Genomic DNA, 27,410 nt, shown 5'->3' with positions numbered 1-27,410 from the left:
AGTGAAGGCTCCAAAGCCAAACAGCTGCTGGAGGCAAAGAGCGGCTCACCTGAAATCAAACCCTCCTTCCGCTGATTTATTTATTGATTGGCTCCTTCGCGGCCTGCCCAGGGCTTTTCCCAGGGACATGGATCACTTTATTAAAACCTACACGTGGCAGCTCTTTGAACGTTTCTCTGCTCTGGCTGTGCCCTGGTGGTCCCTGCATCGGGAGCAAGCTTGTCAAAGGAAAGGAAGGACTGATGCTATTCAACTTTTCAAACATGCACAAAGAGTCCAGGCAGCAGGAAAGCCGAATTAAGGATTCTCTTTCAGTATGGAGTTTTTCTGCTAATGCGCTGTGATTTGGAAGGCAAAGTTATTGGTGCAATGGAGCTTCTGCAAAAGGCTGGTGATTTTTTTGCACTGCTTCAGTATGGTACAGGGGTCACGGGGTGTGTGTTTGTAGGGGGTGGGGTATTTCTGATCTTGGGTGTCCAAAGGGCAAGCCAGCTAGTTCGATTGCTTCAATCAATGAACTATGATGTGTGGTCCACCAGTGCCGCGAGGGTCCGACTGAGATCAGGGCTTGATTGTGCGAGGCACTGTTTTGCAAGCCCCTGCCCCTACGAGCTTACAGCAGAAGCAGACAGAGGGCTGGAGAAGGGGAGGATCGCGATCCCCATGTTACAGACAGGAGGCAGCTGATCCCTGAAGTGACGACGTGCCTCGCTCAGGGCCACAGGGGGAGTCTGTGCAGAGTTGGGATCTGAGCTGTGTGGGCTGCTCTGTTGGGTGGGTGAGGGGCAGGTTGCTTTTTGTGAGGCGTGCTCAGGAGGGGGGTGTGGCGAGTTGACCAGTGGGAGTAACTAATCCTGTCTGAGAGCTCCCACATCTCCCCGGGCAATGTGATATGTGGATGACCTGATCCCTGGGCAGGGTGGAAGCCTGCAGCCCAGGCCCAGCCCTCTCCCCACTGATTGTTGGCAGTGCTGGCAGAGGGGAGGCTGCTCTGGGCTTCTCCAACCCTCAGGATTTGTCAGCCCCCCGCTGGGTGTGAATAAACAGGTAGATACTAGTGATGGCTGGTGCCTGAGCTGCTGCATGGCTGGCGTCTTGGCCCAGCTTTGCCCTTGTTTGGCTTGTTTACAGATGAGCAGGAAAGTGAGAGAATTCACCTTCCCTCCAGTTCTCATGTGGCAGGGAGTTCCACAGGCTAATTGTATAGCCCACATGCCAAGGCATGCGGCTGGAATCCATGGGGCTGCTCGCCTGAGTAAGGGTTTCCTCATGGGCACATCCTTGGGCCCTGCACACCGGGTGGGGTTAAAGTCCAAGGCTGCTGGCGGCTCTGCTGGAGCCTGCCCTGACCACCCATGGCCCAGCAGGATACACTTTATGGCTTCACCCACTAACCAGAGCAGAGCCCCAAGCAATGCCCCAGATCCCCCAGGCAGGGGAAAGTCACTCTTTACGTCTTGGGGCCCTCTCTCATTTTAAGCTGGTTCCAGGAGGCACTAAGGGACGGCAGCCTGCCCCAGGACCACCCAGATCCCCGGCAGGCCCTATCGCTTCCTGCCCCCTATGCCTAGGGGGACAAGAGGAAGGCTGGTGGTGAGGCAAAGACCTGAAACTTGGGTTAAATTCCTAGCTCTGCTACAGACTCCATCAGTGAACTGGGGCAAGTCATTTAATGTCTCTGGGCCTCGGTTCCCCAGCTGCGTCCTCCTGGCACTAGCACAATTAAACTACTGCTGTCATAGCACATTGCAATGTAGTGGCTGTGAGTGTGTGTGCATGGGCCCTCTAGCAGCTAAGGATAAAGGACCTAATACTGCTAACAGTATAAGGATCCTTCTTTAGCTGGAGATGGTGTTGCGGGGGGGGGGGGGTTAGAAGTGAGGGACCAGGGATCTAAGCCTGGCTCCCCCATCTCTCTGTGGCCTGGGTGTGCAGCATGGTTGGAGCCGTCTGAGTGGTTGCATTCCCCGCTCCACCAGCCTCATGTCTGCCAAGGGCCATGCCCTGACTGACTGGGAAACTGAAGGCTCTAGTTCCCTGGCCTGGGCACTGGCCCTGCTCCCTCCTGCAGGTGCTTGGGACCCAGAGCACCCCTCTCCTTGCATTCCCCTTGCCAGTGCCTGCCGCCTGCAGCCGCTCCAGCGCCTGGCTCTGCCTGCCCCCGGGACGGCCCTGCTGCGCCCGCCCGGCGCTTTGGGGAGCAGGTGCGGACGCGAAGCCAAGCCCCTGGCAGCGGCAGGGAGGGAGGCGCGGGGAGGGGCGGCGGCGGAGCTAGGACGGGCCTTGGCCGAGGAGGGAGACAAGCCGAGCCGGCCCGGGAGCAGCATGGTCCTGATCCTGCCCCACATACTCATTGCGGTTGTTCAATTTTTTAGACGGGGCCAGCAGGTTTTCCTGAAGGCGGAGGAGAAGCTGCCCAGCTCCGAGGCGCTACAGGTAGGAGCAGCTTCCCCCGCGCCCCGCTGGGGCTCTCGGCCCGGCGAGCCCAGGGCGGTGCTGGGTGGGGGGTCCTCGAGGGGACAGGCCGGGGGTGGGCTCGCGTCCAGCGGGCACCGGGCTCTGCCTCCTCCCGTGGCTGCTGCTTTCTCTCTCCTCCCTCGGGCTTTTCCTTCTCTCTCTTTCCTCCTCTTTCTCGCTCTCTCTCCTTCTCTCTCTCCCTTTCCTCCCTCTTTCCTTCAACCTCTTCCCCCCTCTGTTTCTTGTTCTTTCTCGCTCTCTTTCTTCCGTCTCTTTTCTTCCTCCTCTTTCTCTCTCTCTTTTTCCTTCTCTCTTTCCTCCCTCTTTCCTTCAACCGGGTCCCCTTCTCTCTCTCTCCATTTCTTTTCCTTTCCCTCTCCTCCTTTTCCTTCTCTCTTCTCTCCCTCCTCTTTCTTTCACCCTCTTTCCCTCCTCTGTTTCTTGTTCTTTCTCCCTCTCTTTCTTCCGTCTCTTTTCTCCCTCCTCTTTCTCTCTCTCTTTCGTTCACCCTCTTCCCCTTCTTTCATTTTCTCCCACCTCTCTCTCTCTTTTCAGTCTCGTTTCCTTCTCTCCCCTTCTTTCATTTTCTCTCTCCACTTTCCTTCTTTCCCCTCTTTCAATGTCTGTTTCGTTCTCAGCCTTTCCCCTTCTCCCCCCTCCCTTATCCCTTCCGCGCTCTCTCGTTCTCTTTCCACCTTTCGCTCTTCTCCCTCATTCATTCCTCCCCCTTGGCTGGCGGCGATCGGGGCCGGGGGAAGCGGACCGTGGGTGTCTCTCCCTAGCCGGAGAAGCCCGCGCCCTGCTCGCTGGAGCGGGGTGAACTTTCCGTCGCTCCCCGGTTGTCCTCCTAGCGCGCGCGGGGGCGTCCCGGTTCCAGCGATCGCCGGGGCCGGGCCGGGGGTGCGGGGCGGACCCTCCCCAGCCGGGGGCAGGGGCCGCGCTGCACGGTAGGGGAAGCCGGGGCGCGCTGGGGGAGGGAGGCTTCGGTGGGACTGGTCTGCGGCTGCTTTGCACCGGGGCTGGCCCCGCGCCGCCCGCCGGGTTTGCTCGGAGCAGCGACCCGCGGGGAGCCGGCGCAAACTTCCGCGCAGCCCCCGCGGCCGGCGGGCGGGTTCCCCCGGGCCCCTCTGCAGTGCTTTGGGGTGGGCTCAGCCCCCCCAGCTCATCCCCCTTTGGTGCCAGCTGCGGGGGGGGGGCAGGATCCTGGTTCTCGCAGCCTGGTCCCTGCTCCCGTCGCGCCGCGAAGTAACCGACCCGCCCGCCGGCTCCGGAGCCAAACAATGGCAGGTTGCGCCTGTTTATTTTCACCCAACCGATTTATTGCCTTGCCGAGCGGTAATGTGCCAGGCACTTCCTGGGAAACCGCGGGGAGCCAACTTGGAGCTGGGGCTGCGGAGAACAGCCAGGGGTGGCCCCAGCGCCTCCCCATCCTCCTGGCCACAACCCAAGGGGGGAGGGGTCGTATTATGTCCCTGGTTTACAGCTGGAGAGTTTAGGCACAGAGCAACCAGATCTGAACCGGGCTGGCGGGGGGAGGGGAATTCTTCAGGGGACATGCTCCAGCTAATTACCCATAAACAAAGTAGCACCCAGGTCCCAGTACATCCCTCTTTGGGGGCCAGGGACATACTGAGGCTGCCAACCCAGGGGCTACCCTCGGAGCTAGCCCATGTGTGTCTCCTCCACCTGGAAATCACACGCCCAACTCCAAGTGTCAACGCATCCAATGCGGCTTGGCCCATTAACAGAGGAAGGTTGTGGCAGACCATAAACATGAACCAAGATCCATCGCCTACTGCTCCAAGCCCTGGCCACACTATACTCCCAGGCTGATACCTCTTGCTCTCTGAAAGTTTCTGGTTAACACTAAATTGGAGACCCGCCTGGCAGAGGGTGAGGAAGGGCAGCCTTGTGGTGAAGGCATAGGGTGGGAGTATGGTTCAGGTCCTGTCTCTGACACAGACTCCCCACAGGACCTTGGGACAGTCACTTAATTTTCCCCCCACTGTGCCTCAGTTGCACCATCTGTAAAATGGGGATAAGAATGCTTACCAGCCTGGCTGGGAGGCTTGGTCTGTTAATCCTCCCGTGGAAGCTGACAGTGAAGTGTAAAGGGTTATTATTATGACTGTAGCAGTATGTCCCCCAAATACCTGATATCGCAATTTTTCAGTGTTGCAGATTGTGGAGGGGGCCGATGGCATGTAAGGCCTCAGAGGGGATTGCTCTGGCCAAATCATGAAATCAGTATTTGTATTACAGTAGCACTTAGCTGACCCTGTGGAGACCAGGGCCCCAGCACTGAGCAAACTCATGATAAGTGACAGCCCCTGCCCCAGAGTGGTTGCAATTCAAATAGACCAGATGGGCAAAGGAAAGTTCATTATCCCCATTTTGCAGATGAGGAACTGAGGCACAGAAAGGCCACAGTCCAGATCCTCAAAGGTACTTAGGCACCTAACTCCCCTGGGATACCTTTGAAGATTTGAGCCAAAGGGAGTCTGTGGCAAGGCTGGAAATTTTAACCCAAATCTCCTGAGGTCCAGTCAGGCATCCGAGCCTAGTAAGATACTGGGAAAGCCAAACACCAGAGGCTTGTGCTGCTACCTGACAACCTGGAAATGAAACTGACTATACACAAACTGAAACTGACCATTCTAGTTCCACCAGCCTTGCTGAGGGTGATGCAAACTGCAGGCGAAGAGTATCCCTTCATTGGATTGAAAACAAAGTCAGTCAGTTTTTAAAAGCTCAGTTGTTGTTAATATCATACAGGCCAGGAAGTCTTTCAATACTCTCCTATGAGGGAGGCGATACAAGGTGTTTCTTATATCCTCAGAACATGACTCAGGTGGTGCAGGAACTCTCTGTAGGGGAACTCTACTCTCCAAATCTGATCTGGAAAGTGTCCCTTTGCTGCTTTGCTTTCTTAGCAGTGATGCCAGGCAGTGAGGGGGTTTGTTAGCCAGAGATTTGTTCAGGGCCCATGCGCTCTGGGCGACTTTTCTGCAGATGGGACCTGGCAGTGTTAATCAAGTGCCCACGGATGCAGGAAGGGGAATGAGCTGGACAAGGCTAAAAGGCAATAACCAGAGACAAAAAAGTGGCCTGCAAATAGCCGAGGGCAACGGCAGATTGATTTGTGATTGGAAAGTAGGGAAACACATTTATTTCCCTCTTAATGAAAAATGTCTGGTGATGGGATGTTTAATGAAAACCACTGTGCAAAGAACATTTGGAGCTTGTCGAATGCACATCTGGCTGCATGGGGGTGGGTCGCAGTCACGGTGCCGTCCTAGGGGTTCTGCTCTGGCAGAGGCCGCTAGAGCACAGGAAGGGCCGTGTGTCACCCCCTGCTGGCCTGTTGAAGGAACAGCCTTCACGGGCAGCAGGGGGAGCGGTAGGGATGGGAGGCAGAACCTCTGAGAGGGAATAAAGGCAGGATAAATGCGAGGAAGGATGATCCCCTGGCTTGGGTGTGAGCTCGCCAGGTTGGAGACCCAGGATAAAGTCCTGCTCGGCTGCAGGCTCCCTGTGTGACCATGGGTACGTCATTCAGTCTCTCTGTGCCTCAGTTTCCCGCCTGTGCTATAGGGATGGTAGCACAGCCCTGCCTGGCAGGAGTTTGGGGGGAGGCTGTTATGTTAAAGCGTGGGAGGTGCTCAGATACTGCAGCAAAGGGAGGGAGGGTCATACAAGTACCATCAATAGTATTAAAGAGGAAAAACAGGGGATCCCAGATCATCCTCCTCATAGACACTCTGGTCCCACTTGAGTCAATGGCAAAGCTCCTTCTGAACTCAGCGGGTGTAGGGCTGCCCAGGTCTGTAAAAACTCTTCCTTGTGCATGGGCTTGACTCCTGCTAACCTAAGCCCAGTAACAGGTAGTTACTGGAATAGTCACACAGTGACTCCTGGGGCCTAAGAATCCCTTGAAGTTAAGAACATGGAGGGGAGGGGTAGCTCAGTAGTTTGATCATTGGCCTGCTAAACCCAGGGTTGTGAGCTCAATCCTGGAGGGATCTGAGGCAAAGATCTGTCTGGGGATTGGTCCTGCTTTGAGCAGGGGGTTGGACTAGATACCTCCTGAAGTCCCTTCCAATCCTGATATTCTATGATTCTATGAACATGACCTCCAGCCTGACCTGTGCTGAAGAGCCAATCATTCCTCTGGCTGGCCCACAGGGTCGGTATGAGCTAGGGTGGCAGGATCTAGGCCTCTGCCAATTGTAGCAAAATCAACAGCCAAGTTGGCTCCGTGGGCACTGGGAGGCAGTGTGGAGCTGCAGACAGGATCCAGGACTAGCAGGCAGGTCTGTTCCCAGCGCTGCTGAGTGGCCTTGGGCTAGTCACTTACTTTCCCTGGGTCCTATCAGTCAGTGGGACATAGAAATAGCTTTCAGAGCCAGGGGTGAAAGAGGAAAATATTAATCCTGCGTGGGCACCTAATGAGGTGCCATCAGGGCCAGCTTTAGGGCGATGCCCCTGCACCCCTAAGGAGCCACTACCAAAGGCACCGGCAGCTAATTGAGCTGCCACCAAAGTTCCTCCACTGCCTTCAGCAGCAGCTTTTTCGTATTGGGCCCCGCAGTGCCTAAAGCTGGCCCTGGGTGTCGTCCATTGCAGGCTCAGGCCAGTAGAGATTAGCAAACGCTGGCAGGCACAATATCTCCTGGCCTAGAAGCCTGTGAGGCTGGGCACAGTCTGAACTTTAAAGCAATCAGTTACCCCTCAAGGCTCAAACCCTGGACCGTTCACTGGGACCCGGCTCCCACTGTAGGATCGGACACTGCGGGCCTGATCCAAGGCCCAGTAAAGTCAATGGAGAAGCTTCTGTTGATTTCAGTGGCTTTTGGGTCAGCCTCTCAATGGGTCACATCCGACCCTGCTTTGCCCTGACTACTCCTGCATGCACTGATGAGGTGTGGGTGCCAGGCTTGCATGCCGGGGCCCTGAGGTGGAACAGGCAGTGAGAATGGGGTGGATCCTGTTCTGTCGTGTCTGTAGTGCTGGAGGTTGGCAGTGCCACGGTCTGATCCTTGTAAGCACTAATTGGCGTGTACAGTAATTGCAGGTCACTGCTTGGCCCTGTACATACCCTCACCCCCCTGGCCTGAGGAAGGGGAGGCCCCGCCCTGCATGCCCTCACTCACGCAAACACTCCGTGAGGAAGGACTGCAGGCTGGACATTTACCTGCCTGCCTCGTAAGTCGGCCAGCATAGGTGCGAGCGGGGTGCCCCGGGTGGCACAGGTCAGCTGGGAAAGTCTGTGCCAGCACAGAAGGATAATTCCAGCTAGTGATGGGACGTTTCCTCTGGATTTAGGTGGGCTCCATCTGGCACTGCGAGGCTCCTGCAGCCTGTGACTTTTAGGGGCGGCACAGGGGTGGGCTGGCAGTATCAGGCAAGGCAGCTGGGGTAGATGGAGCATCCCAAGTTAGGCCGGACAATAACACGGTGGCACGGCTGTGGTCACCACTGAGGGGCGGGTACCAGGAGTACAATCGACACAGCGAGTCCAGGCTAAGCAGCTGCTCTCACCGCAGCTGGAAAGGGAGCTATGACTGGGGGGGGCGGAGACGTGGCTGAAAACAGTGAGCTTCCGAGTTCCCTCGCATGTGCTTTGCTTGCTAGACAGTGCGGGGTGTCCCTCCCCCGCCCCTTCGCCGGGTGGACCCCATGCGCTCCAGGCTCCGATCAGCTCGCCGGTGACAGCACAGCCGCCTGGAACAGCCTCTGCCTCTGAGGTCGCCCGCGGCTGCGGAGAAGTGAGATTCCTGCAGTTGACTGGAGGAAGCGGGTAGGACAGCCCCGTCTCCTGCAGACAGAGCACATCCACTCACAACCTCGGCGAGCTGCCCTGTCCAGAGATCCCTGCGACCATCCCCGGGGACTGGTGATGGGCTTGGACGATGGAGAACATCCAGGACAGTGTAAGGCCAAAACCCCCTTCACTTTTTATTGTTAATGCTGAGGGCAGGTCCTGAAATTCCTAGCCCCTGCCCAGCCCCAGAGCATTTGTCTCTCCCTCTGCTCCCACCCTGGATTGTCAGTTCCCAGCTTTCTTCTGCACTTTTCTGTCTCTCTTCTCTTCTGCTCCCTCTTTCTTTCCTTCCCCTCCTTTCTTGTGCTTTCCCTTCTCTCTCTTCCTTGTCTATTTCCTCTTCCTCTCCTTCCTCTGTTCTTTCTCTTGTCCTTGTGCGGATGACTCTCAGTTGTGTCCAGGCGGCTGCTTTTTCTGCATTCTCTCCCCCACAGCTCTGCGTGTGTGTTGATGTGAGCTTGTGTGTGTCACACACACCCCTTCCAAGTTGTGTAGCCATCAGGTGTTTGTGTGAGTATCTGTCAGAGAATCTTCGGCAGGAGACTTTGGAGGCAGAGCCTCACCTGGTGTAAATCAGCATTAAAAGCAAGGGAGCCTTGCTGATTTATTCCAGCTGAGGATCTGGTCTTTTTCCTCCCGCGGGGCTTTGTTATGCTGCCTTTTTAGGCTCTTTCCGCTCATGTGCCAAAACTATTTGAAGGTACCTGAGATCCCCCATTGAGATGCATGCTGCAGCCCCAGCAGAACCAGCGGCGGGTTCTGAGCTGCCATCTCCCTGGTGCTAGTACAGAGCTGGCAGTGGTGGGGGGAGCCAGAACGGGCACTGCTGGTACGTGAATATACAGCACGTGACCCAGGGGGTGTTGAAAGGTGATCAGATCTCAGGCTTCAGGGTGTGAGCTGATCATGTCAGGGTCAGGAAGGGATTATGTGCAACGCCATTGGGCTCTTGGCTAGGGGTGTTTGAGGTGGGAAGACCACATTCCTGGGGTTAGCCAGTGCTGGGGGCCGGTCTGATCTGCTGCGCTCATCACTGTACGTTGTCCTGGAGCCACTAACAACCCAGGATGGGAGCACTGCCCTGCAGAGCAGGGAGCATTGTCTGTGTTCAGAAGGGAACAGTGAAACCAGCGAGAGGCTAGGGCCCAGTCCTGCTTCCGTGCGAGTCAGTGGCCAAACCCCAGTGTGAGCAGGACCTTAAACTTCTAGCATCTCTGTTCCCTAAGACTTGCTGAGGGCCCTTCCTGGCCTGCCTGTTGTGGGCTTGCTGAACCCTTTCTACCTACTCCTCTGCAGGGAATGAAGCCCTCCCTCACCCCATCCCACCAGGCAGCAATCTGGACCCCCTCCCATGAAAGGTGGGACTGAAATTTCACTGGGTAGCTAAGTTTGCATGGAGCCTTTGTGAGTAAATATAGACAGTCTGAGGAGACAAGAGGGCCTATTCCCCGCCCTCGCTTTTGCAGGGAGATCAGCTGCCCCGCCGTGAAGCGCAGCATCTGCCCGAGGCTTGCAGTTTAGGGGTGTGTGGGCAATGCTGCCCTCTGCCCCCAAACTACACCGATGTTAAAAAGTGGGGAGGCCTGGGCCCCCAGGCTCGGTGCCGGTGGCCCCCCCACTTCTACAAAGATTCCGGCGTTCTTGCTGCACTGACTATTTTAGCTTTAGTTGGGGTCGACGTTTGGACAGGGGGAGAGCCAGCACCTCCATGAAATCCACTAGGGACCTGGCTGTCACCAGTTGATTGTACGTGGACGGCGCCTGGATATTAGGAGCATAGGAGTTGACAGACTGGATCAGTGCCAAGGGCCATCCAGCCCAGTCTCCGGTCTCTGACTGGCCAGTGCCAGGTACTTCAGAGGAAGTGGCAAGAAACTCCAGAGCAGGCCGATGTGGGATCATTTGCCTCCCTTGAAAAACTCATCCTAATCCCTGACAGTTAGAGCTCCCTCTTTGAATCCTGCTAAATTCTTGGCCTCTATGGCATCCTGTGGTGGTGAGTTCCACAGGCCAATTACAAGGCAGCATTGCATTTATAGCCATTTTGAATTTGCCACCTTTCCGTTTCATTGTGCTTGTGTCTGAGACAGAAGAGAAGCACTGAATTGTTCTGTGTTCGGACAGGGCCTAGCACAGTTGGTCCTGGGCCATGACTCTTAGGCATTATCGCAAAGTGTGTAGGTAGACCAGAAAGGAACAAGTGTGTGGAAAACAGGGAAGGAGGGAGGGAGAGAAAGAGCTTTTTTATAGCACTCTCCTTTGCAGCATCACTGGTGCATACTCAGTATCTGTTGATCGGATTTTATTTCTTTGTGTGTGTGTTGCAAAGAGAGGGGAAGGAAGATAGTGCACGAGAAATAACTGAGAGCTGTTGAAGGGGAAAGAGGAAATGAGCCCGAAGGCAGCTACTGTATGGAAGCAAACAATGCCAGCCGCGCTGATCTCCTTCAGATAACAAAACCTGGCCCGCACTCTGCCTAGTGGAGATGTTAATTTGTGTGTAGGCATCACGTGTCTGCAGGCTGCAGCATGCCAGGCACTTTTCTGGGACAGAGGAAATAGTGACCCAAGGAGTTAAGGGCTGTGGATCAAGATAGTAATGCTGAGGGTGGGATAGCTCAATGATTTGAGTATTGGCCTACTAAACTCAGGGTTGTGTGAGTTCAATCCTTGAGGAGGCTACTTAGGGATCTGGGGCAAAATCAGCACTTGGTCCTGCTAGTGAAGGTAGGGGGCTGGACTTGATGACCTTTCAATTCTAGGAAATAGATATATTTCCAATCACTATTATAGTGCTTCTGATTTCTTAATGATCTGGGAACTCACAGCACTCTCCTCTGGAGCGAGGTGATCCGGGGAGGAGGCGAAGGGGCTTGTACCTATGTATGTGTGAGAGAGAGAGAAACAGAGGGTCGATGGTGACATTACCCAGAATCACCCACTGTATGGGTTTCGAACTGTCCATCGTGAAACTGACCAGCCTCTATCTCAGCAAGGATATGGAAATCAACTAGCCTGTCTCACCCGCTGCCCAGCTTATGAATCCGTTTCCAGCTAGGCGGCAGGTGGCTCGCTCCCGAGAGAGCACGGCAGAGGGATGTGCAGGATGGAGCGAACAAATGTTGTGGCCCTGAAGGCCGGTGACGTGGCGCCAGTGCTTTAACAGGTGGCTAAAGGCTCCGTAGCACACGTCCCCGATAAGAGGGGTGGGAGATCCAGGCCTTTGATTTCTCTCTTGGCGCTCCCTCTTAGGACCAAAGGGAGAAGCAGTGCAGTGTGGCAGACTTCTAGTAAACGCCCTTTGCTGCTTTGGTCTTGAAGAACATGCCACGGTTTGGCTAGGTGCTGGGTCCGGCGTGTGTGGCTAGACATAGAGGTGGGGGCAGAGAAAACACCTTGAGCACCACCCTTCCCGCGAGCACGGGTGCTCCTTAGAGGCATCCTGGTGAGTCCTGTGAAGAAGTGATCTGTTGGTGGGGGGAAGGGATGTGGCAGTGTCTAGGGGTGCCCCCCAAAACACGGGCTGGGAAATCACTCCACCTTTGCCTTTGATGTGGTGCTGGAACATGAACAAGGGGCTTCGCTGCTGGCTCAAAATCATCCTAGCAGCTTGCCAGGCCCCTGCCGGCTGTGCCTCTCTGTTTACAGTGGCCTAAATCCTGATGGAGTTACTCCACCGCACCCCCATTGATGTCAATGTGAGTAAGCATAACACACAACCTGGTAAGTCAGCAGCAAGCTGGGAACCTGGGATTCCCAACCCTAAGAGCCTGGGCGTCTGCCACCTGAGCTGAAGGAGTAACTCCGCTGGGTAGTGCCAGTAGTAGGCCCTTAGCCGCGTCTGTGTCCCAGCCGTGCATGGGACACATCACCACTTAGCCAGTGTGAGTTACATCAGGACTGAATGAACCCTGGGGAGGATGGAGTTCCAGCCCCAGCCCCAGCAATTGAGTAATACGTGCCCAAGACTCCATTTGCATCTGCCTTGGTGGTGGAGTGGAGGGGGCCTTTGGCTGTGGCTGGCCCTGCCGTTACAGGCGAGGCTGCAGGAGCACACCCAGGATGCCAGGGGCTGCGTTTTGGATGCCTCTGAGCTCGGGTGACGACACGGTGCATCAAGCACGGAGGGGTGTGATCACACCGCTCCAGCACCTCCACTTAGTTCTACACCAGCAATCCCACCTGCGGGTTTAATGAAAGTCCCAGGCCGAGTGTTGGCCGGGCTACACACTGGGAAGCTTTGTGCCATGAGCCAGGTGACCAGATCACCAAGAAGTAGGGCCAGCTGGCGGGGCGAGATGGGGGCTCAAGGGCAGAGCGTGGGGTATTGCTCGGTTCGCTGGGCACCGTCAAGCTGGGACCCGACAAGGTGCTGTGAGTGGCCTGCTCCACGGGGGTGAGTGGGAGCCAGAGCTGCCACCGTCCCTGGCTAAGCTAAGCGTTTCCTACTTTTATGCTCTTGTTAGCCCTGCACTGCCAAATCTACGTAGACAAGACAAACAAAGGGCAGGAGGGGAAACCGAGGCACGGAGCGGCAAAATGACTCGCCTAAGGTCTCACATGAGTGCAGTGGCGGAGCTGGGAATAGAAGCCGGCCTTCCTGACACCCCGTGCAGCACCCTGCCCGTAGCACCTGCTGCCTCTGAAATGGTAGCGTCGCCGCCTTTGGCATGAAAGGCACGCCAGCCCAATATTAATAGTCCAGCTGCACTGAAGCTAGGCTGCAGATCGACATGGATACGTCCTGGGCGGGGGGGAAGGGCAAATTCTTCCTGGGCATCATCTCAGGCCTTGAAGCACACAGACGGGACGCCCTTGTAAATTCCACTCTAGCAGGAGCTGCTTTTGTCCATAGGAATGTCTACGCCCATCTCGAGATATATTAAGGTCCTTGACTCTGTCTTTGATGGCACAGAGCAGGGCAGGGTTGGCTTGTGCTGCTAGGTTATTAAAACTCCTTTACTCTGGTGCTTCTTGTTGGAGGATCCTAGCCTCTGCCAGGGGATGGGCTGTTCCGAAGCAGATGCCTTTGATGATCGATTCCCCACGTTAGGGAGCTAACGTATTTACCCACTGATCCACCACCTGATCTGCCCACCCTCATTCAGAGCCCCTTATGGCCAAGTGTAAAGCAATCGCTGCAATCCTAAGGAAACTGTCACTTGGTCTTCCAGGCAGAACCACCCGTCTGCTCCCTAGCTATTAATCTGAGGATGCTACGGCAAGAAACTTGTCTGCAGCTGGGCCTTATCACATCCATTCTTCCCCTGTCCCCCAAATAACAGCTCAGCTCAGTCCTGCTCTGCCATTATCCCGTGCCCCCTGCTAGCAGCCCCTCTGCAATTACCTGCTGACACTGCTATCAATCAAAGCCTGGAAAAGCAGGAACTACTCTAATAGGGGATAGCACTGCTGCTCCTGCAAGAGAGGCTGGGTCCTAGTGGAGGGCGAGGTGTGTGTCTGTCTGGAGTCCTCTCCTTGCGTTATTCCCAGCTGGAGACATGCCCCCCGCCCAGCTCCGGTACAGCTGTTAGGGATGCAGCGTGTCACCTTCCCATCCCATGAGTGTATCCGGCTCTGGTATTCTTATGGCTTTGCGTTCCCTGGCCTGGGTCTTCAAGTTTCGAATGGTCTGGCCTGCCTCCAGTGGCGGGGCAGCGTGCCAAAGAGGGGCACACTCTGTGCTCTCTCACCCTTTCTCTGTCATGGCGGCTTTGCTTTTCATAGGCTCATGGAAGTGTGGGGCTGGAAGGGCCCCTGAGCGGCCTTTTAACCCAGCCCTGTGTGCTGAGCCAGGGCCATGTCCACCTCAACCAGCCTTGACAGGGGTTTGTCCAGCCCAGTCTTCAAACCTCCAGTGACTGGGATCCCACAACCTCCCTTGGCTGCTGATAGCAGAGTTTAACTTAGAGTTAGGAGGTTTTTCCTGCTATCTAACCTAAATCTTCCTTGCTGCAGATTAAGCCCATTGCTTTTTGTCTGACCTCCAGTGGCCATGGAGAACAATTGATCATTGTTCTCTTAATTACAGGCTTTAATGAATTTGAAGGCCGTTATTATGTTCCCCCTCTGCCTTCTTTTCTCAAGAGGAGACCTGCCCGTTTTTTTTAACCTTCTCACAGCTCAGGGTTTCTCAGCCTTTGATCATGTTTGTTGCTCTTCTCTGGACTTTCTCCAATTTGTCCCCATCTTTCTTAAAGCCTGGCCTCCAGAACTGGACTCAGTTCTCCAGCTGGGGCCTTACCGGTGCCAAGCAGAGTGGGACAATGACCTCTCGTGTTTTTACATGAGACATTCCTGTTAATCCACCCCTGCATGATACCAGCTTTTTTTGTAACTGCATCACATTGGTGACTCACGTTCGATTTGTGCTCCACTGTAAACCCACCCTCCCAGCCCCGCTCCTTTCGTTTCCCTTACTTCTAGACGACGTCATTAGACTGTAAGGTCTGTGGGGCAGGGACTGAATAATTCTGTATCTGTACAGTGCCTTGCACAGCGGGAGCCTGGGCCGACTGGGGTTCCTAGGCCCTCCTGCAATGCAAATGTGAAGTGCCAACAGAAAGCAAAACCCTGCCGTGTGCAGGGGAACTTGTTATAGAAGCTGGGCAGTGAGTCCAGGACCCTGCACCAGTGCCCACTGCCTCCCAGAGCGAGGATACCGAGCCCAGGTGTCCGCCTGCCAGATCTTAGCCATAAGCCCTACACTCGTTGACCTTCCTTTCGGTACAGTCCCCTTCAGCACACACCCAGCCAGCCACAAGCGCTCGGCAGCGTGGAGTTCAGTGAAAGCAATTTCAAAGGTCACCTGAATGTTACTCCACGGTGACTAATACAATGAAATATTAACATCCACCTCCCCCCGTGCGTTTTATAACCGTGTTTCCTTAAGGGAGCTAATTCTCCTCAGGACTCACAGGCTGCCTTGGTGATTAGCAGGTCTGCCCTGGGATGCGCTGGGGGACAGAAGTTTGTAAAGGGAAGGAGGATTGAGTGGTTGGGGAAGAGAGACCGGGAGACAGGACTCCTGGGTTCTATTCCCAGCTCTGGGAGGGAGTGTTGCTCTTAGAAAAGACAAACAAAGGGTGGGAGGGGAAACTGAGGCACAGAGCGGGGAAATGACTTGCTCAAGGTCACACAGGAGGTCAGTGGTGGAGCTGGGAATAGAAGCCAGCCTTTCTGACACCCCATGCACCCCTGCCCGTAGCACCTGCCAGGGACTGGGAGTTTGGGCTCCTGGGCTCCAGCTATGGCATTGTGAGGGAGTGTCATCTAGTGGTCAGAGCAGGGGAGCTGGAAGTGGGGGATCCTGGGTTCTCCTCCCAGCTCTGGGAAGGGTTCTGTTTCTGTAGATGGAGCAGGATGCCTGGGTTCTTTCCCTTCTCCGGTTCAGAAGCACTTGGCCTTTTGAGTTATGGCCTTGCAACGGGCAAGACTTCTGCTTTCTCGCTGGCACACGTGGCAGCTGCCCCCTCCCACCCGCTGTGTTTGCATAACGGATTAGCATCAGGCCTTATCTCCCAGCTCCTTATCTCTCCAGAAGTATGAGCTGCAGAGCCAGGGTGGAGGTGAGTCACTCACCAGCTGGGCAGCCTCTGGGCGGCGCGGAAAGTGAGCTACCTCCTGCGCTCGGCCTGGCATTGGTGCGGCCTGGCACCTTCTGCTCACCCGAGCCTTAGTGCTGGGGGGAGCGAGGTGTTGCTGAGAAGGGAGCTGCCAGTTCTTTGGGTCTGGGGTAGAGTGACCAGATGGCCCAATTTTATAGGGACAGTCCCGATTTTTGGGTCTTTTTCTTATATAGGCTCCTATTACCTCCCACCCCCGTCCCAATTTTTCACACTTGCTGTCTGGTCACCCTAGACTGGGGGAAGGCTGCTTTCTTGCTTCTTTCCCTCAGTGTGGGCCAAATTCTCCTCTCTGTTTCACCCCTCTAATCCCAGTGACTTCCAAGCTATGAGAAGAGACCTCCCCAACCCCCATAGAAGCCTGGCTCCCTTCCGCTGGGGGGCTGCGTAGGGCCTCAGAATAGCTAGGGATGGCCCTGCTGGCGGGTGAGGGGGGGTCACCTGGCCCCCTGACAGCTGACAGGGTGCCGGGAAGCTTTCCTGCCTGGCAATACAAGGCTTCCGAGGCAGGATCTTGGAGGAAGGGAATCAAACCAGCCTGGACAGGGGGACTGGCTTCGGTGATGGGGCGAGCAGAGCTGGGTGGCTGAGAGTCACATGGCTGGAACAGCTGACTCTGACCCAGGTCTTTGTGAGGCTTTTGGCTCGATTCTGCCCTGTGGCGCCGAATGGCCCCGTTCCAGCCAAACACTGATTGCCGGGGCTCTGAGTCGGGTGGGATGGATTGGATCGAGCTCTGAAAAGCACACGCTGGACCACGGTGCGGATAGCAGCTGGGGGGAGGCAGAACCTCGCTACCCCCTGCATCTGTACAGCAGCAGATCATGAATGTGCCCGCTTGCCCCCGAATGCAGGATGCTGCCTCCTGCTCCCCCTGGAAGCACCCTGGGGCCATGGCCACACCCCACGACTCAGCAGCGTGTGAGGGTGCGGGCACAAGTGGCAGCATGCTCCCCATAGGGAAGCCCGGTGAGGAAGCATAGGCCTGTGCTTTGGAGGTAGAACTGAGCCCCCTGTGACTTGGAGCATGCCCCCCACTCCTTTGTGCCTCAGTTTCCCTATGGAGCTAGCCCGGTTCCTCCCTCCCCCGGGGTGTTGTGTGGGCTGTCTTCAGTCACCTCTGCATCATAGTGTCCCAGAGGGGCTGAATGTTACTGAGCATTTGGAGCAGCCAGGTGGCTGTAGGTTTCCCAGAGAAGCATTTGTCTCCGTGACTGCATCATTTCCTCCCTGCGACACAAGCCCATTAGCAGGGCAATAAAGGAGAGGAAAAGGCCTGGGAGTGCCACTGCACACAATGCAACATTCAGCAGCTGGTCAGGCTCCCGGCTTCCTCCCCCGCCCCACCTGGACTGAAGGGAAACGGGCCACTGGTCACCCCGGGGGGATCTCTCGTGGGCAGGGTGGGATTAGGTGCCTGGCTGCCCGGGATCCTTGCTTCGATGAAGGGGGTTAAATTGATCCCCATGGTTAGGGCTGGGAAGGGGTTTTCCCTAAGGCATGGAGGGCTGGTCTAGAGGTTAAGGCACTGGCACAGGATTCAGGAGACCTGCCATCAATTCTCAGTTCTGTCACAGTTCCCCCATGTGACCTTGGTCATGTTACTTCATCTTGCCGGGCCTTGGGTCCCCATGTGTAATATGCCCTGTGGCAAAGACAGTCTTGTACCATGTGTCTGAAAAGCACCCCAGGGCCCTGATCTCTAGGTGCTCCTCTAATCCCAGGAATGCTGCTCTCAACCCAGCTGTTCACAGACAGGTGTAAGGAGGCGCTGGGCGGGGGTGAGCACGGGGGCGGCTAGACCTGTTTGTATTGAGCACAGAGCCAAACATGGGCCAGAAACTCCAGTCTGCCAAAGCGAACAGAGCGGAGGCCTGGAGCCACTACCCCTCGGGAAAGGCTGTGTGCTTCTGGTCTTGCCAGGACTGGAAGGCTCCCAAGGAAGCTGTTCTCCGGAGACCACCAGCTGTGCGGGAACCGGTGTGACCCTCTGTAGCAGGGGCTCATCATCACTCCCATAACCGCGTTGGTCACTGGGCACCATCACTGATGAGCAACCAGCCAGTTGTCCGCATCCCTCATGATTGTGTGTCAGTGCTTGAGTCTCTGTGAAATCCATTCCTGTCCCCTCGCGTATGTTGTCAATCCAGCTCTTCTTCTGTCTACCCCTTCTGCTCTTCCCCTGTGCTGTCCCTCAGAGGATGAGCTTGGATAGGCCAGATGATTGTTACATGGCCGTATCACTCCAGCTTGTGCTTCTTCGCGATCATCAGAAGGCTTCATATGCCCCAGTGCGCTGGGTGATGACTTTGCGGACCTCTCTGGTAGTGACGTGGTCAAAGTAGGAGATGACCAGGATTTCACTGAAGTATCTCATCTCTACTACCTGTATTTTCCATTCAGTTAGACTCAGGAGGCTCGCCCGAGACTGATCCAGTGGCAATCAGAGAGTCGTCCTTGAGCTGTTCAATGGAGGAAGATAGCCAATGAGGAAAATAGCCAATGAGGAAGAGAGACAGTCAATGAGGACGATAGCCAAAGAGCTATCCTCGCATCCTTCTGTGATGGGGGGCAGATAACGTCCCCGTCTCCTAGAGGCACAGAGAGGGCTGATCAGCTTGGCCAAGAGCACACTGCAGTTTCAGGCAGAGAACCCAGGAGGTTGGGAGCTCCCCACGCCCCCAGCACAGCACTGCCCTCTGTGATCTCCGAGCTCATCCTCTCTCGCGGACATGAGTGGCACGTTGTGACCCTGTGTAAGGAACTGGAAGTCCCAGGAGGCCAGGGAGAGAATGCCTAGCCCACAATGGGGTTCTCACACACTGTGACTCGCTACGGGTGCCTACAAATTAGGCGGACCATGTTCATCCCCTGCTGAGACTCTGGTTTTACACCAGCTCAGGGGGATCAGAATCTGCCCCAAAAAACATTCACCCTGAATCAGACCGAGACCACACAGCTTGGACACCTTGGACATGATGCTATCATGGGTTGGTCCAGTCGGTTTGATCCTCTCTTGGCCATCACTGAAGGGCATGAAGGCAGAAGAGGGCTCTCAGGAGGGACATGAATGGGGAGAGGAGAGAGGTTGAGCGCCCAAGGGGAAGGATGGAGTCCCAGGCACAGGAATAGAAAGTGGTATCCAGATGGGAAGAGGTGGAGGACACTAGCAGGGGGCTGAGGAGGACCTGGGGCAGAGGAAGTGGGGATGAGAAACTTGAAGGCTATGGGGAGCCAGTGAAGGGATTTGCGATGGGCTCAGAGCGGGAACAGAGGCACCGCAGGCCACGTTGGTTGCTGCCGTGTCTCCGCCGGCTGCAGTGAAGGTGCAATGGGGGGAAGCGGTCACTGGAATGAGCCGTGGTCCAGCTTTGGAGAATATTCATTCAGGCTGGAGATACTGGAGTCTTGGGCTGTAGTGGTGGTTTTGGGGTGACCTACAGGACATGCCATGGAAGGAAGAAAGCTGAGCCCTGGGATCTCTGGGCCACCTTCGTCCCTGGGGGGAACCAGAGGCATTCCACCAAGAAAGGAATGTGGCCGTCTGTGCCTAAGCAGTGCACCAATCCAGTCTTTCGCCGGTGGCAGCCTTTGCCTGCCAGAGACTCTTCTTCCTCCTCCTTTGGCCAAGCAACTTGCAGCAGAGCTAATGGTGGTTGACCCTGGTGGGCTGCCTGGAGAACGGGACTGGATATCTCATGGGAATAGGCTCTTCCCGAGGCATGGTCGACCCATCTTCGGGAACGGGCATCATGGATTGGTGTACGTCTCCTCTCCTGGGCGAGTTCTCTGTCTTGCCAGTCCTGCAAACTCCCCCAGGATCTGAAAACCAAGCTGAGTATTTAAACCAGCCGGCTTCACTAAGGAAGCGCTTATAGTGCCCTTGGCTGGTGGCCTGGCTGATGACAGCAGAGCCAGGCTAGGAGCCAGCTGGACTCAGCAGGGCAAACGGGGGTAAGATTTGTGTGTGCTGGTTAAAGCCAGCAGAAGCGATACACTGGAGGGCTGGATTCTGATCTCAATGACACTGGTGTAAATCTGGAGGGAGCCTGGGGGGTTACTGTGGATTCACACCTGTCAATACGGCCCGAATGCAGCTGCCGATGGGAAGCTCCGGCCTCTGTGTGTCCACCGGAGTGAAGGGATCTGCCTTTTCACATGCAGCAGCGTTCCTCCAGCGGTGCCAAAGCGCAGCCCCTGCGAGAATCGGGCCTGGCCTGGGAACGTCTCTGGGTGACTCAGCAGGGACCCCATCACAGCCAGCAGGGTCACGCTGCAGGGGCCATGTCAGCTCCGGGGACCTGGGGAGTCTAGGAAATTCCTCCGGGATGGATTTTTTTGTTGACCTGAGACATTTTCCACCTTGCTGCTGGCACACATCTGCCAAACCCACATGGGCCCTGCACAATGGGCCCATTCAGCCCTGGGCTGCCTGAGCACTGCCCCGGGGGACCCGCTGAGCCCAATCAATCCATCACCAAAACGGGGGAGCGGGTTAGCCGCCAGCTCCTCCAGCTGCGGCCAGCAGGGAGACCAAGGCAGGCAGGGTGGCTGCCCCGTCAGCATCCATCATCTCCAAGAGGGGAGCACCAGGACTGGGGTCTCCTGTCCCGTACTCAGGTGTCAATCCGGAGTGACTCCATTGATGCGGTCGCTGATGGGAGACTCGGCGCTGTGGTGTCTGCAGGGGTAATGCTCAGGTGGACTCGCTCTGTGCTCCAGGGGGGCCTGATCCAGAGCAGTGGGGGGTCTTTCCATTGACTGCCGGGGGCTTGGCTCTAGGCACTCGGCCAGGAGTGAAATGCCAGGGGAAGTCAAGGAGGTGAGCACCAAGGGTGTCTCCTAAGTGCTGTCTCCATATTCGAAGGAATGGAGTGACCGGAGAGACCAACAATGGTGAATCAAGAGGGAAAAGAACCCCTCTTCCCCCACCTCGGATCTGCGCCCCCTCCCCCCCAGCTCCTAAATGCAGCCAGGGCCAGCGTTGCAGCTGCACAGCACCCCCGACGTGCCAGCTGCCCTGTACCTATCCGCTCACAGATCCGCGCCGGGCAGCCTGCCGTGCAATTTCTCCATCAAGCGCTGACACCCTAATGAAGCGGCAGCCGCTTGGGCTGGCAGTTGCTTGAAAGCTCCTGACCTCCATCTGAAACGGGATTTATGCTCTCTCTCCCCACCCTGTCGCCTCCCCTCCCTGCCCTTCCCTCTCCCCAGCCGTATCAGTGGCAGAGAGGCGTGAGACATTTCAAAGCTGCAAGGCTCGGGTGTCTGGAGCACTCAGAGCTAGAAGGAGGGTCTCATGGCTGAGGTGCTGGGCTGGGGCAGAGGAGATCTGGATCTAGTGCCTGCTGTGAGGAACCTTGGCAAGGTCACAGCCCCTCTCTGTGCCTCAGTTTCCCCATCTCTAGAAAGGGAGGTGATGATGCCGCCCTTCCTCACAGGGTGTCTGGGAAGTGCCCAGACACTACAGTGATGAGCGAGGGTGTAATAAGCAGGTAGAGAGAAGGTCTGGTGCATGGCATTTTCCACTCAAAGGACTCTTCAGAGGATGCTGCTCCTGTCTCTCCTGACTGGTGGGTGAGATCACACTGCCCTGTTCTGGGTCGAGCTGGCTAAACATTGTAAAAGAAATACAGAGAAAACAGTGTGACAAGGCGGGAATTTTCTGTAGTATTTTTATGACACTCATGTGTGCCTGAGTTTCCCCATAAAAGGAAAGGTGGAAGGGACTGTGTGCTGTCAGGGCAGGCTAGAAGACAAGGGTATGGATGTTGGCTAGCTGTCTGGGCCTTTGTCCCCATATCTGTGGAGCATCTGAGAAGACCGGGGGAAATCCAGTCACCAGGACATTCACTGACTCCTAGCATCCAGCACCCCAGAGGGAGATGGATTCCCCCATCTCTTGGTATGAGGTGGGGGGATAAGAGCTGGCTGCTGGACAGAGTTGGGGCTCACACCTGGGAAGAGACCAAGGGGATCAGATGCAGACAGACACACTGGCCATGGGGTCACTGCAGCTTGGCTGGGCTCTGGGTTGGCCGGGCTGGGCTTTCACCTTCAATTCTCTGTGCTAACCTAAAGGCTTCCTAGGCTGCATTCCAGCTGATGGATAAACCCGGCTGTTCGGACACGGTTCATGTGGTCCCTGTGAAGGCTCGGCGAGGGGCAGTAACCCCCAAAGAGCGAGCAGGTCTCTGGCAGGGGTCCGTCTTGCTTGGACTTGCTGAGCAGAGCTCACGGCGGGAAGCAGGAGGGCTGCAGGCCCAGAGGTCCAGTCTAAGGAGGCGGAGAAGCTGGGTGACGTACCCTGGAGGAAGAGTGAGACCCCTGAGGGGTCTGGCACACAGAAGGGTTCCTCCCAGACTGTTCCAAAGCTGGGGGGAAGGAGGAAGCCCTGATCCTGTGGGGCTGTGACGAATGGGGCTTTGCTGTTTGGGTAAAGTCCCTTTGCGTGCATTCATTCCCCTTTTTGTGTCTAGTGCTTGTGTCCTGCTCAAAGATGTGAGCCGTGCTCTGAAATCAGTCTAGCATGCTTCTGGCACAAAGTTAAACATATGGGGCTGGGGCACGGGGCTGGGCCTGATTTTTATCTCTCTCCAGATTGCCAATGGTGCAACTTCCTGACGTCAGTGGGATTGCTCCTGATTTACACCAGGCTAAGTGAGATCAGACTCACACCTTGTAGCTGTGAGGTCGGTGAAGCCCAGAGAATCCACTTGGAGGCCCAATTCTCCTTTCACGTCTACTGGTGTAAAGCAGGAGTCAGTCCACAGTCACTAGGGGCCCAGATCAGTGACTGGCGTCAGCCGGAGTCACACCCTGGCAGTCGACTGTATTGCACCGAAGGCCAGGACCCAGACAAGCGGCTGGCATCAGCCAGGAGTCACTCCCTGGCAGTCGACTGTATTGCACTGAAGGCCTGGGCTCAGACCAGCGGTTGGCATCGGCTGGAATCACTCCCTGGCAATCGGCTGTATTGCACCCCAGCGGCTGGCGTCAGCCGGAGTCACTCCCTGGCAGTGGGCTGTATTGCACCCCAGTGGCTGGCATCAGCCAGGAGTCACTCCCTGGCAGTCGACTGTATTGCACTGAAGGCCAGGGCTCAGACCAGTGGCTGTCATCAGCCAGGAGTCACTCCCCAGCAGTCGGCTGTACTGCACTGAAGGCCAGGGCACAGACCAGCGGTTGGCATTGGCCGGAATCACTCCCTGGCATTCGGCTGTATTGCACCAAAGGCCAGGGCCCAGAGCAGCGGCTGATGTCAGCCGGAGTCACTGCCCAGCAGTTGGCTGTATTGCACCCCAGCGGCTGGAGTCAGTCGGAGTCACTCTCTGGCAATCGGCTATATTGCACCCCAGCAGCTGGTGTCAGCCAGAGTCACTCCCCGGCAGTCGGCTGTATTGCACTGAAGACCAGGGCTCAGACCAGCGGCTGGCGTCAGCCGGGAGTCACTCCCTGGAAGTCGGCTGTATTGCACCCCAGCGGCTGGCGTCAGCCAGAATCACTCCCGGCAGTCGGCTGTATTGCACCCCAGCGGCTGGCGTCAGCCGGAGTCACTCCCCGGCAGTCGTCTGTATTGCACCCCAGCAACTGGGGTCAGCCAGAATCACTCCCCAGCAGTCGGCTGTATTGCACCGAAGGCCAGGGCTCAGACCAGTGGCTGGTGTCAATCAGCGTAGCACCTTCGCCGTCAGGCAGTCGTGTGCCCGTGCCGTGCTGCTGCAGCTGTACCCAGCAACCGGACGCTGCGAATAGCCCGGCACAGCTCCGCCAGCCGCTGGGACTAACACACGCAGGCGGGAGTGCTGTCCCCGGCATTCCTCAGCTAAGGAAATGGCCCATTCATAATGCCCTGCTGTCATCCTGTAGCTCATTGTGTCCCAGGCAGGCTCCACTGACCTCAGGTCAAGGCCTGAATGGTAAACATTTACCAAGGGCTACTCCCCGCTGGTTCCCTCTGTGTCTAGCCTAGCGTTCTGCCTGGGCAGTTTGTGCCCTTGGGTGGTTGCGCTCCAGACCTAGTGTAAAGCAGCGTCATCCCCTTCAGGCCCATGGACGTTGGCCAAGTTAGATTCTGGATCATGTGCGTAAATTGAGCACCCACTTTTTCCTTCCAGAGCGGACTCCACGCCCCTGGCTCCTTGTCCCCGGCTCCTCCTCCTCCCGCATCCCGGCCGTTCTGTCTTTATGACCTGCGGCAAATCCGATCCCGCAACTCCCGGCCTCCAGGCCAAAATTCTCTGGTGCCAGTTCCTGCTGCTTTGCCCATGACCCCCATACTGCCCCCTGCTGTCCATCTGAAACACTGCTGCTAAAACCAGCTTCTGAGCATGCCACCTCCCTTTTTGTATCCCCACCGCCCCCTTTCTGTATCCCCCATCCCCGTTTCTGTATCTCCTCCCCTACCCCCGCAGCTTCCCGTCGCGTCAGCCTTAACTCTCTTCCCTCATTTCCAAGGTTCTGAACACCCCATGCCTGGGTGCGGGTGGGAACAGGCACCTGGTGTCCAGCGGAATTTGTCCGTCTTCAATTTCCAGCCATTGGCTCTTGTGCTGCCTTTACCTGATGCATCAAGGAGCCTCTGCTATCAAAAATCTTCTCCCCACATAGGCCCTTACAGACCCTGATCCAGTCACTCCTTAACCATCTCTGCCTCAGATTTCCAGCCTGCCAGAAGCTGGGGCTGGATGACAGGGGATGGATCACTCAGTAACTGCCCTGTTCTATTCATTCCCCCTGACGTACCTGGTTCTGGCCACTGCCAGTGACCGGATCTTGGGCTGAATGGACCATTGCTTTGGCCTCGTATGGCCGTTCCTATATTCTGTGTGTGGAGCGAATGTAGTGAGTGCTTGCCAGCCTTGCAGCCAATAGAGCAGACAACTTTCATCCCCCACCCACCTCTGCCAATACTCCTCGAGCGCTGGCAGCTCTGATGGGGAGAGGGGGCCTGCCTCCACGGCCCATTCCTTCCAGGTTCCCTCTGCTGAGAACCTCCTTGAGTTATCAGCGACAACGTTAGCCTCAGGCTCGGTAGTGTCCCATCGCCGTCATGGCAGATGCTGGGGTCTAGGAGACAGTGGACTGTGGGTGAGTTTGGGAAGGACATTACCCGCACGGTTCCCCCAGGATCTTGGTCTGATTCTCATCACTGATGGAGCGGAGAGCTGGCCAAGGCCACAGGGCAGGTGGATAACCCTGGAGCAAACTGACTCCATTCCCAACGGCCAGCCAAGCGAGCCAGGAAGAGGACGAACCTGCGGACGCCATCAGGGAGCATTCAGTGGGTGTGTGATAGGTAATGGGTCTGGGCCTGGAGTCTTGGTGATATCCAATCAAATCCAGATCGGTGATATCCAGTCGAATCCAGATCAGTGATATCGAATCGAATCCACACAGATTGTGTAATATATTTGTCCTGTGTCCATCTCATTACAAAACCCCAGGCCATGTAGCTCTGTCCCTTCATCCCCAGATTCAGGCCAAGTCTAAATCCTGCCACAGCCTCCCCGTTACTGCTGCCATGAAAGAATTTCTTACCTGGTTTTTAGCTTTGGCTGTTTGCTCACTGGAACCCCTCTGAACCCTCCTGATTTCCAGCTCCCCTACCCTGTCTTATGCTCCTTTCCCTTGGTGTCACTTGGGTTGGGTTTCTGGTCTCAGGAGACCCGTTTGGCTTGGCTCAGGGCTTCACTTGCTTGCCTGCAACGCGCAAGAGCTGGGTTCAGTGCCTTGCTCTGTTACAGGCGCCCCGTGTGACCTTGGGCATGTTGCTCTGTGCCTCAGTTTCCTATCTGCACAGTGGGGATAACAGCCCTGTCCTGACTCTGAGGGGGGTGTGGGGATAAAGACAGTGAGGTGCTCAGATAATGCAGCCATGTAAGTACTGGACGGATGGCTAACCACTCGAGGATGGCATCACTTGCGTTTGAGCAGCAGGGCGTGGTGAATACACAACCCTCCATAGAACGGCCGGTGACCAGGGTCAGCGCTTTTTGCACGGCCTCGCCTGTGACCTCACAGTCTGGCCTTTGTGACATCACAGTTTCTCAGCATGAGAGTGACCAGGATGTGACGAGCTGAGGGAACTGAGCTGGATAGAAAGGTGATGGCCTTTCTTAGTCAGTTGCTCTTTGGAAGAGTGAGACCTGGGCCCGAATAGAATCCGAACAAATCTGACTTGGACAAATCTGATGGACTGGGCAGTGTGTAGGAGCTGAGTGGAGGACTCTGTTTTGGGGGCACGGGTAGAAACACTTGTTGGTTTGGTGGATCTATTTCACCTCAATCCAGCCCCGTATCTTCCATGGATGCAGAGATGATTTGATAATCAGCAGAGACATTCCTGGTGGCTTGGTAGGATTCAGATAAAACCAGAAGGTTTAAGTTTGCCTGACTGTCAATGGGTCCAATGCGCTAGATAGGCTGGACGAGTAAAAAGAGGCAGGAAATCTTGGGAAGCGAAGGAGAAATGCAAAAGAGCAATGGCCAGGGATTCTACTCCAGCAATTCTTATACCACAGCCTGTTACCCCAGTGCCTGAGCACCAGGAGACTCATGGCAGGAGAACCTGAGGCAGGTGTAGAAGAAGCAGCACCAGATGGTTTCCCCAACTGACCAAACCCTGATCTTCTGCTCTGGAAACCTGGTCACACTCTGGTGAGCTTTTCCAGAGCCACCTCGTTGGGGCCTGGGGAGTATCTGAGTCACAGCTGCTGGTATTTGGGGATGCCCAGGATTGTGAGCATTATGGGGAAGGACTGGCTGCTCGTGTCTGTACAATGGTGTCCCAGTCCCAAACCTCAGCCTCTTGGCACTGCTTTCCTCCTGCTTCTGCTGCTAATAACTCCTGTTCTGCTGTCTCATCTGCGCCAGAGCCAGGCAAGAGGCCGGTGGTTGTGCCCTCAGTGACTAAGATCTCCTTGTGTGTGGACAACAAAACTTGACATTGCCCTAATTCTGAGCTCTGTTAGTCACGTCTGTGCGGCCTGGGTATCCAGAGCCACAGACCAGCTCCCCAAAGTCCTGTCCCAGCATGCGACCTTTCCGGCCAAGACCCCAGAAAGGACGGAGCCTCGGCTTGCTGGAGCTAGGGATGGGAGGCTCGGGTTACACTTTAGATCTGGATCTTGAATTCCTCCAAACTCCCAGGGTGGGCGGATCTGGGTGTGGGTTCAGGTGCAAACTTTACGAAAGGTCGAGCTTTCTCTGGATCGCTGCTGTGTGCGGCTAGTTTCGAATCTTGGGCTGGGGCAAGGGTCTGGATGGGTTCTAGGGGGAATTCAGAGCCCATTTGCCTCCATCTGGGATGGATAGGGGATGCCTGTAATGGCTCCTGTGAGCTGGCAGCCCCAGCCATGCTGTTGCCAGAGCAGATGGCTTTCTGTCCCAGGATCTTGCTTCCAGATTCATTCCAAGTGCCTCTCCCAGGCCGGACCAGCACGTGCTTTGGAGCCCCCTGGGATCTGTAGTGCCAGCACACGGGTGGGGCAGCAGCTCTGCGT

At 56.1% G+C, this 27,410-nt stretch overlaps 1 protein-coding gene across 2 annotated transcripts in view; it reads left to right on the top strand.

Annotated features, from left to right (window-relative positions):
* PDE2A (phosphodiesterase 2A) overlaps positions 1 to 27,410 on the top strand; it is a 380,823-nt gene that overhangs the window by 102,468 nt on the left and 250,945 nt on the right. The window contains exon 2 of one of the 2 annotated variants that reach the window (XM_032792466.2): positions 2,376 to 2,436. In XM_032792466.2, coding sequence (XP_032648357.1) covers positions 2,376 to 2,436 — 61 coding nt within the window. Of the gene's footprint in view, positions 1 to 2,375; positions 2,437 to 8,186; positions 8,391 to 27,410 lie in introns of those variants that run through there. The other variant, XM_032792477.2, reaches the window with a different exon arrangement.

Source organism: Chelonoidis abingdonii, chromosome 1 (genome assembly GCF_003597395.2).
Source record: "Chelonoidis abingdonii isolate Lonesome George chromosome 1, CheloAbing_2.0, whole genome shotgun sequence".
Classification (NCBI taxonomy): Eukaryota; Metazoa; Chordata; order Testudines; family Testudinidae; genus Chelonoidis; species Chelonoidis abingdonii.
Note: the sequence above shows the minus strand (reverse complement) of the source record. Positions and strands in the feature narration are given on the sequence as shown.